This window comes from Ricinus communis, chromosome 9 (genome assembly GCF_019578655.1).
Source record: "Ricinus communis isolate WT05 ecotype wild-type chromosome 9, ASM1957865v1, whole genome shotgun sequence".
Lineage (NCBI taxonomy): Eukaryota > Viridiplantae > Streptophyta > Magnoliopsida > Malpighiales > Euphorbiaceae > Ricinus > Ricinus communis.
The window spans coordinates 23570794-23581937 of NC_063264.1; the positions used below are offsets into that span (position 1 = coordinate 23570794).

At 27.3% G+C, this 11144-nt stretch overlaps 1 protein-coding gene and 1 long non-coding RNA gene across 2 annotated transcripts; one reads left to right on the forward strand and one right to left on the reverse strand.

Moving 5' to 3' along the window:
• Window positions 1–253: 253 nt before the first annotated feature.
• On the reverse strand, window positions 254–10388 carry LOC112536748. The gene is made up of 3 exons (XR_007217466.1): window positions 10018–10388; window positions 4693–4763; window positions 254–2354 (listed from the first exon to the last, which is right to left on the reverse strand). It is a non-coding gene; the product is annotated as an uncharacterized LOC112536748 (long non-coding RNA).
• LOC8286291 (transcription repressor MYB5) lies at window positions 939–2635 on the forward strand. The gene is made up of 2 exons (XM_015727149.3): window positions 939–1243; window positions 1573–2635. The coding sequence occupies exons 1-2, from the start codon at window positions 939–941 to the stop codon at window positions 2312–2314; spliced, it is 1047 nt and encodes a 348-aa protein (XP_015582635.2). The 3' UTR covers window positions 2315–2635.
• Window positions 10389–11144: the final 756 nt, after the last annotated feature.

Sequence of the window (11144 nt, forward strand, 5' to 3'; positions counted from 1 at the left end):
AAGAGTAATAAAAAGCAAAAATTTCTTGAATAAATAAAATGCAAGTTCTTCATTCATCCATTTCTGCTATATAACATAAACACGACAAAGAAGATGACGCCCATGGTGACGACTCTCGCTCTGCCACGTGTCGATCGTCCAATAAATATTTAATGACCACCAACCAATGGATGCCAGACATTTCCCTTTGCGCGTGTTCGTGAATCTCTCTAACAGCGCGTTGGAATCTCATTTCAGTTTGTGTTTCTTTTTCTTTTTTTTTTTTTTCTTTTTTTAATCTTTTCTGCTGCTGCTGCTATTGCCTGCAGCCTCTCGCGTCTCATCCTTCATTTTCAGGAACACCTACGAATACAAAAACAATCATTTTTAAAATAATTACTTTTGTAAATTATAAATATGAAAATAAATTAGTGGAAAAGTAAATTTTTAGATTCTTTTAACTTTTCAATCTTATGTTATTATGCTTTCTGATGTTTATTTTGTTTTTATTTTTTACTTTTATTAAGATTAAATAATTTTTATTAAGATTAAAAAAATATAAAAGTCAATTAAATAAATAAAAATTTATAAAATATTTTAATTCAAGTAAAAAATATCAACTTTGAGAATTATAAAGAATAAAATAAAAATTTAAATAAAATAAAATTGAAAGATTAAAAGAATATAATAATATATTTTTACCATAATCGGTACTTGCTCCATCATCCATAAATCTTCCCCCCCACAAAAAATAATAAATAAATAAATAAAAACCAATCCAAGTCATCCTTATCAAAGCCTACACATGTACTCTCACTTTCTTGTATACTTAACGAATAAGAGATCAAACATTTAAAAAACAAATACACAAACTTTAGATCTCTTCAGACAAGAGAGAAACAGTACCCAAAAAAAGCAAAAAGAAAAAACGAAAAGAAGAAGTGAAGAACAAGAAGAATATGAGAAACCCGTCAGCTTCAAAAACAGCAGCAGGAACATCAGCAAAGATTACGGCATGTTGCAGTAAAGTAGGGCTGAAGAGAGGACCATGGACACCAGAAGAAGATGAACTCCTAGCAAACTATATAAACAAAGAAGGCGAAGGAAGATGGCGTACCTTACCTAAAAAAGCTGGGCTTCTTCGTTGTGGCAAAAGCTGTCGTCTTCGTTGGATGAATTACCTTCGTCCTTGTGTCAAACGTGGTCAGATCGCTCCTGATGAAGAAGATCTCATTCTTCGCCTTCATCGCCTTCTGGGCAACAGGTTGATTAACAAAATCGATAATCTCACTCCATTTCGATCATGTTTTACTCTTCTTACTGTCTGGGTTTTGTTCAGATTCTTTGTTTATCCTTTGGGTTTTTAGGGTTTGCTTCCTGCTGCGTCTCTTCTCTTTTCTAGTTCTAGGGTTTCACTTTTGCATTTTGTCATCGGAAAAGACCGAGTTTCGCTCCCCTCTTTCTTTTTCTCTTTCTTGTCAGCAATTGGATGTTCTAATATTCTTCAGATCCTTGTACTCATTAAACACATTATATTTGAACTATATATTGATATTAAACTTCCACTCAGATCTTGTCTGGATTGTGGTTTAGGTGGTCACTGATAGCTGGGAGAATTCCAGGGCGTACAGACAATGAGATCAAGAATTACTGGAACACTCACCTTAGCAAGAAGCTGATAAGCCAAGGAATTGATCCAAGAACGCACAAGGCACTCAGCCTTCAATCTGTTGATCAGCACAAAGCTTCTTCATCAAAACCATGTACTACTATTGTTCGCAAATCATCAAGCCCTAAGCGTAAAAGTAATAATAATCCTGCCTCCTCTTCTTCTGCTCTGGAAGAAACTACAAGTGCAAGTGGTCAAATGATCATCAGCAACAAAGAAAATCTATACTATGGAAACACTTCCTTTGATCAATATCACACTACTGCTACTACTACTACTACTTGTGCCAATGATAATGCTTATTATGCTAGCCATGGATTTACAAGCTTATTGAGAAGTATTGATGAAGGTTCTAGAATGCATTTGGGAAGCAACATTCAAGGGCTTAGCAATGAAGAAGCTGATGAAGATATCAATTACTGTAACAATGATTATTGCACTGATGATGTCTTTTCTTCATTTATTGATTCACTCATCAATGAAGAAGCTTTCACTAGTCAACAACATCAGATGCAACAACAGCAGCAGGCCATTTACGGGATTGTTCCTAGTTCTGATCCTTTGGTTTCAATTAATGCCTCAGCACTTGGCCTTGCTACTGGCTGGGAATCAGCTGCTCTCATGTCCTCCACTTTCAACCAAAATGGTCCGAGCCAAAAGGATTAGTGACCATCTTGAGCAATCCAAATATATCCAAACTAAGCACCTGCATTTGCACAGGGGCATGGAATTGAAAATTTCAGCTGTTTTATTAGTTAGCAGAGAATGCTAGAGGGATTGTTTATTATTTTATGTATGCTATATCTATATCTGTATTTCACTTCATCAGTTTTCATCTTCTAATTGTTTCAATTCCTGTGGTGTAAGTTTGTATTTGCTGCTCTAAGCGCATATTATTTGCAGAACAATGTACAATGCAGACTTTGGTGTGAATATGTAATCATTTGTGTCATTACATTATCAATTTTTATCTATGCTTGGGATTCAGATGCTTGATATTGAATTTCTCAATCTCACATATACGTCAAAAACTAAAACACTTTCTAGCAATTATTCAAAGAAGATGTGGTTACATGTTAAGTTACTTGTTATCATCCTTTATTTTCTAAGGCTACATAATCAATCGATTTGCTTCTCTCCTAAAATCATTTTTCACAATCAAAAGATTTTCTTTTTCTTTTCTTAAAAAAGAGAAATCACTTTTCCAATCGCAATCCCAAGTGGAACTATTTCTAAGTCTAGAGTTAGAAATCTATAAAGTTCCTTGGAAGTTAATTGCTTCTCTCATCATCCTATATGTTATAAAGATGATGTTCTAAAGCGACTAGCTACATATTATGCTTTCTACTTTGATTCTAAAACTCAAGTACTATAATTTCCCTTCTCAATGGCAAAGGCATTTTGTTATACTTCTCATCTTGTCAATTGCAGCCTATTTTGCCTATTTGTAAATATGGCTGTAAAACTTACAAAATTTACTTTGATTAAACGGATATTTTCATGTGAGATATACCAGAAATATTAAGTTATTTTTGGAATCTCATCTACAACAATTTTTAAGTTTACGAATAGAAGGGTTCTTTGACATTGTTCGAGATGAACAAGATCGTTACTCTAAACTGACAACATTTCTAGATTCACAATAGCTTAGATGGCAACTAATATAGAGGAAGAGAATGAGGTTTTATATGAAAACAAGTAGCATTTTGTACAGTTCTGCATTTCAACTTGTGTAGCGATTGTTTGAGACAATGCATTCACGAACCAATGTACAAAATTTAATGGGTTTAACATATGCTCTAGACATTTGTTTATAGAAACTTATAATCATCACCAGCATATATAGTTCATACCTGCAATATCCACACCTCTTTGCATGGAATTTGGTCCTTCCCATGCAGATTGAAATACTACTTTAGGCCACTTTTGATTTCTTTTTTCTGTGTTTTCTAATTTCGGGTTTCTGACTTGTATTGCAACTTTAAAGTTGGTGTCTGATACAGTATATTCTCTCTCTCTCTCTCTCTCTCTCTCTTTTCTTAATCTATTCAAATATCAAGGTAGATTTTATTCATTTTAATTAACTAACTAGTCATGTTCTTTATAACAATTTGCTAAACAGGGCTCTAGTTTTGTTTATTCCATTCACATTTTATAAGAAAATAAATTATTAATTTAAACTCTTTGAGATTACTTTCTTAATTACCATGCTCGTATATGCACATGTTCATGAATGTGCCATCAATTTAATAAAAAAACTATTTTATCTTACCTCTTATTATTTATAAGTTGATAAATTTATATAATTTCTCAATAGTTTGGCTTGCTGGTTCACCCGTGAGCATAAATGGCTAGCTAAATAATTAAAAAAAACCTAGAGTCTATAGATGAGATGATAATGGTCTCTTCTAGCTTAACCAAAGTTTCAAGTTCAAACTTTAGGTATGCAGCTGTGTTAAAACTCTTGAATTAGTGTTTTGCCACCCGTAAGGGTCCTACCGCTATAGAATAACTATATATATATGTATTAAAATAATAATTAAAAAAAAACTATACTCAAATAACTTATGGTTCCAAATGTTTCTAAGATATGTATATGTATTAGAGAGATTAGGGTTTACGGGTGATAATTTAAAACTAATAGGAATTTGAGTGCAAAAAGTGTGTTAGAGATATAGATGCATTCTCAAAACTTCACTTAACAGGCCAAAGTTTAGGATGAATTGGTTGCCTTTGCAAGACCTTTGAAAACGGCCTAGATAATTAAATTAAGGTTTTCCAAATGATGAATAATCTATATTTGTATCTTTAGTATGCATATGAACGTTGTTCCAAATCAAAACTTCACCTATTAATCTACATTTTCAGTACCTATACGCATGGTTTCATTCTCATTACCAATATCTACATTTTTATTACCAATATCTTATACCATCCATAAAGAAAATTACAAATGCATGAGCACATTTACTTGACCAAATATAGTTATTGTATGAACAAGGCATTCATATTAAAAAAAAAAAAAAAAAAAAACACAAACTTACTTGTATCGCAGCATAATCTGTAAAAGACTTGCAGCTGAGCATAGGTTGAAGTCAACATTTGTTGGAGCCATCTGAATAATGAATATATGTGGGTTAATTTAGTTGGGATTTATAAATGAAATTCTAATCTGAAAACTTTGTTTAACAAACATCAATATAAGGGGAAAGATGGGGTGCATCGAACGAAAAATGAGGGAGGATGATTGAGAGGATTTGATAATGGGTAAGGGAAAAAATGGAAGGGAAGCTGAATTATAAATGTAAATATATAGGACATGAATGATAAATTGATAAATCATAGATTCATAAATCAGAAACATAGGAGTAATCCTATGTTTCAGTTGCATATCATAAAAAATTCGAACGACTGCTTCGAATACAGTATCAGGAAGTGTTGCTTGTAGAACTTCAATATCCACAGGACAACTTCGAATAAATCATATACTAACTCTTATTTTGTCTCTATGGATTACTTAAAGTGTGATAAATTTTAGTTTAGGCTAAATATTACTTACACTAATTGTATATACTATAACGAATAAGAAAGTGACACAATTTTATATTTCGACATTGATGGTCGATAGATGGTAAAATTATTGAAAACTAATAAATATGAAAACAATGATATAAGTAATCACTGAACTTAGCATTTAGTTTTGTTTTAATCATAAAACTTTAATTTATTATTTCAACTATTCAACTTTAAATTATTTAATTGTGTTTCAATTTAGTAATTGGCAAATGAAAGCTTGACGCGTTGAGAAAAATAGCCAACATGAAAAGACGAATAAAAAAGAAAAAGAAATACCTATGTCACTTTATATTGAAAAAATAACAAAATTGTAATTAAAACTAAATTTAAATGATCAAAATTAAATAAATTAAAATTTTATAACAAAAAATAAAAATAAGTGAAGATTAATAATATTATTATCTCAGTAAGAAATACCTTTTTTGACTTTAGTAAAAAGATTTCCAATAGAATCATTTTAAAAGTTGTGAGGTGTCAAGGTTCAAAGTTTATCGATGGATCTAATTTATAAAGAAAAACAAAATAGAATTTCCAATTAGTTTGTCCAATTCTACGATAGCTTTATGTTTTATAGAGTAAATTATATTTTGTTAATAATAATTATTTAAAATAAAATACAAAATGTGAAGAAAGTAAAGTATTTGTGGAAAATCACCCTTTCACAGTTACTACTTTAAGAATTTTTTCTATTTTTTCTAACAATAAAAGACATAAACTTGTTTACTTATAGAAAATTATATTAGTTTTTTTTAAAAATATAAATAAAAATATAAAATAGAATTTTATATTTATTCATTGTATTTTTTAAAAATAAAAAATAGAAATAATTTTTTATGTTCTTAAAATTATAACTGAAGTTTAAAATAACTATTGAAAATAAGTTTATCATATTTTCCATATTTTTCGTTATTTGGTTTCAAATGAAAATAATAAATTTTTATTTTATTTATTTTAAATTTACTCTTTATACTTAAAATATTATCTAAATAAAAAAAATTGTATAAGATAAACATCTTGTACAAATTTTATAAATTTTCTATTCATTTTTCTTAAAAACTAGAAAACGAAAACGGAAAAAAAATTCTCTACAAGTAAATAAGTTTTATATGCTTTTATTTTCTACATTATTATTTTTAATTACGCGTAAGAAATGAGAAATCAATATTAATTGAAAAATAAGATAGAATTATAAAAATGTGAACAAATTTAGGGCAAAAAGACTCATTATTCCATGCAATGTGTATATATATATATATATATATATATATATATATATATATATATGTATATAATGATTTCCTAAAGTAATTTGGGATAAAAGATAAAAGCATTAAGACTCAAACTACCGGTCAAAGAGATTGGTAGATGTTTGACTTGTTGCACTAACGGCAAAACGTATTATTTGACCCTTTTCTTTTCTCCCCTTTCCATTTTTCCTATTTTATTTTCTTCTCTTCAAAAAAAATAATGAGGATTTCAATAGGAAGGAGTCCGTACAGTAAATATAATTAACTTTTTATATTTATTATAAAAAATAATAATATTTTAAGATTAATGTGTCGGTTTTCAAAAGTCGTAATTTTATTAGAGGGCCAACGGACCAGCTGCTTCCACTTATCCTAATATTTTATTACCTTTACTTTTTCTTTAAATTTATTTTAATTTTTATTATATAATTGTTCTCAATTTTTAAATTCTTATATGTTTATGTCTGATTTTTATTAATTTTTTATTTTTAATTCGTTAATTTTTATTAATTTTTTTTATTTATATTTGATAAAATATTTCTTAATTTTAATTGTTTTAATATATATTAAATTTTCTAGGATCACTGCTTTTAATATATATGATTATCTAGTTTAATTGATAATTGAGTCTTTTTTTATGACTATTTAGGTGACATTTGAAATTAATTAACTACTTTTAATTTCCAATCAGACTAAGATTGTGATTGCATCTAGAAGCTGACCTTAATTGTCTATTTGTTACTTAAAGGGCATACAACTTTTGAAAATGGGCTTTTTCTGGGCTCAGTCAATCATTTGCAAAAGCACTTCAAATTATCAATGCAGCAGCCTAAGAAGGAAGTCAACAAACTATTCATTTTTCTATCACTTTCCCACCAGCCAAACAAGAAATGATATAAAAGTATATATAACATACCTTACTAACTACCTAATCTGTTGCAAGAAAAATCTACCTCAGATTTTCACATTTTTATTAGTTTTTCTAATTTATTAATTTATTTAACTCAATTGATTTTTAAAATAAATACTTGATGGCTAATTCATAGATTTATATTGAATTATTTCTATTTAATAATATTGGACTCATCTTCAATATTAAAATATTAAATTATATAGTTTAATATAATTCTGTCTTCTTTGTTTTGTCTCTTTCTAAATGTATGTTGTTTAATTAAAAAGAAAAGCTTAATTGTCATATAAATTCTATACTTTTTATTTGTTCCAAATGCAACATGTTTTGTTGATTTTAATTTTAGTATTTGTCAAAATTATAAGCATTAGAGTTGTGAATTGATTCCTCGAAATTTTGAGAGTTTTTATCATATTTTTATTTAAAATCATAAAAATCTAAATTTTAAAATATTTTCGACAGTTACAATAAATAAAAAAAATAAAAAAAGCAGAAAATGGATAAAAGGTTAAAGGAATAATGTCCAATTTAATCATTCTCCAAATTGTTTCGGTTCAATTTAGTTATTTTTTAAATTATAGATATTCTAGCTCATATCTTATATATTTAGTTCAAATTAGTATTATTTTTTATAAAAATAAGAAAGTGAGTTGTACTCTCTCTAGAAAGAGAATGGATAAATAAAAAATAAAAAATATTAATTTCTCACATTAAATTAAATTATTTAAATTATATATATATATATTTAAATAAAACACAATAAAAAAAATAAATATTCACACTTTTCAATATTCTTACTGTTTTTTCTTTTAATAATAATAGTGAATGACACAATTACTGTGGTGGTGGTGTCGATGATAGTGAAAGTAACTATAATTTCAGTAAGAATAATGAAAGTAATAACTACTTATTGTTTAATTATATTAATTGTACTAAAATATAAAATATTTTTAAATATTATTATATTTATTTTTTATTTTTTATTTTCAAGAGAGGGTGACTATTACTCTCTCTTCTTTTTTTTTTATTTTTAAAAAAGAGTTAATTTGAGTTAAATATATAAAAATTTGAATTAAAAGTCTATAAATTTTAAAAATAACTAAATTGAATAGGACCGATAAAATTAATGTCCAAATTACACTTTCCAAGGTTAAATTGTGAATCTTCAAAACTTTTGAACCATAATAAAGATGAGTAAGATAGTAAATAAAAATGCATATTATTAAATCATTTGCTTAGTTAGTTTATAGTTATGAAATCAATCGACAACTCTAATGTTAATCTAGCTCTCTTTTTTCTTTCATTATCATAATTAAAATTGTAATCACCTCAATAAATATTAATTGATAATTTTGCTAAAAATTAAAAATAATATTCAATATATTATTAAAAATTAAGAAATTCAAAAATACATACTAAATTTAAAATCAAATTTAAAATACAGAAACTTATTGACAATTAAGCTAATATATATAGTGTTATAGGAGATGGAAATTGTTATTGTTAGACTCAAACTACCAGTCATATATAGAATCAGATTGGTGGATGGCTGACTTGTTAGGCACCCACAAAGTTGGTAACTCCATAGCTTAATTATACTTACTGTTAGTTGATCATTTACTTCCCTTCCATTTGTCATTCATCCTTATTTTTTTTTCAAATACTAAATTTGCATGGATTGATTTTTTTTATTTTTTTAAAATATATAATTTATATTTTTTGTCTTCACTTTTCTTAGAAAAAATACACCAATTTAGGATGGAAAGGTGTAATTAATATCTTTTTATTTTTCTTACAATTATTTTTTTAAATTCAGTCCGGCCGCTCTAATTTTTTTTAAATTTTTATCTTACCACTAGACTAATATATGTTTTATTATTTTAAATAATTGAAAAACACATTAATATAATGAATGGTGCAAGATTGAACTACAACTTCCATTACATGCTACATATTGCCTTCTTGATCAACTATAATATAAACTAAATTTCTCACATGAAAAGGCAAAATGCTATAAAACCCATTAACATAAATATATATATAATATATATAATGTTGAATAATGTGATATTCAAAACGATTTATTTATAAATATATCATTATCATGTATTCTAAAATGGTACAATGAGTTCTTATTATGTAACTTAATTGCACCACATTTATTTCTGTATATAGCATTCACTAATTAACCAGACAAAAAATATTGAAAGTAATAAACATTCTCAAATATATAAAAACTATGTGAGTAAATTAACTTACATGTTTAAAAACTGAAAAGATTTAGCAATTTAATGTTAATTAATTCCGGTACATCATCTCAACTAATTAGTCTAACAAAGTTTAAGTGCAACAATCATTTGCAGATTGTGCCCCCAATTCAAACAATAAAAGGAATTTAATTTTTGCCTATTTGAAGCAAAAGAAAAACCCACAACACAAATTTTCTAAATAGAATAGCACATAAAACAGCAAAATATCAAGAAAAAGAAAAAAAAAAAAAACAGCATTTTTGCATGTACTACCCAATATCAACAGAGTGAAGCAAGAGTTTGAAAAGAGATAAAAGAAAAGCAACAATAACAAGAACAAGAATTAAAACTAACTGTTCATTGAAAGACTAGGAAACAAAGACTTACCGGAAAATCTATTCGTGGACGAAATTTCCATCGTAATATTCTTCTTCTCATGGATATTTTAGTAGTCGAAAAATTACATTTTACGACCGATAGCATTTTCAAGTTCAAAACTCCGTCATCTATTAATATTGGACTGAAAAAAAAGAAGAAAACATAGAGAGAAAAAGCTCCAAAACCCTTTTCTTTTTCTTTTGAAATGTGATTTGGGTATTCTGATGAAATGGGTGATGATAAGGAGAGGGAGACTTCTTTCTCTCTTTGAGAAAGGGTTTTAGAATTTGTAATTTTCAAGTTATAAGGCTTCTCCTATTTTATTTTTTTTCAGGTTTGGTCTTTGTAAGAGTAGTTCTAATAAGAGAAGGACAAGTGTAGCAATTGGAAGCAAAAATAAGGTATAAATATATATTGACCAGTAGATTTATAGATTTTGTGTATATGATTGTTTAAGTTTGACCGGTTGAGCAGGTGTTTTGATGGACCCATTGGAAAGACCAACCAAACGTTCTCAAAGTTTCATGGGTCAGATTTTGTTAGACAGAACAAACTTTCCTTAATACTTTGTCTACTCTGCCTGTCATTCCAGAAGGTAAATCTGTCATTCTGATATTTCTCCTTTCTAATTTAGTGGAAGGCTTCTTTGGAACTAAATTTATTTGGAATAATTCCCTTCCAAAGGGTTATTTAGGATTACATTTGTGTTATTTTGTACTTTTATCTCAGTATTTTTTATTCTTCAAATTAATATATTTTGTTAGTGAAATGCGAAATGAAAATAATAAACAATTTAAATATTACTATTTTAAAAACCAAACCGATAAATCAATTAGTTAAAAGTCTCGTTACTATTTTTACCGATCAAAGCGGTTGAATATCAGCCCAATGTAAATATTTCATATTAATATCTAATTTTAATTTGTTTATAGATAAATGATGAAAAAATTCAAACTTTAATAATTAAAACAGAAAAGCACAATAGAGCCAATATTTAAGAGGATATGTATAATTGTCTCAAATTATTTTGATTTGTAGTTAGTAATGTAATGAAAACTTCATTCACTCAAGTGGAAAATCGTTTGTTTATTAAAAATGGAAATTTTAAATTTGAATTCTCATTTTTGTATTAGGTG

What these genes read in the sequence shown, in the direction of transcription:
- LOC8286291 (XM_015727149.3), top strand. Translation starts at nt 939, where the DNA reads ATGAGAAACCCGTCAGCTTCAAAAACAGCAGCAGGAACATCAGCAAAG. An exon ending in CATCGCCTTCTGGGCAACAG is followed by an intron (nt 1,244 to 1,572) that starts GTTGATTAACAA and finishes ATTGTGGTTTAG; the next exon opens with GTGGTCACTGATAGCTGGGA.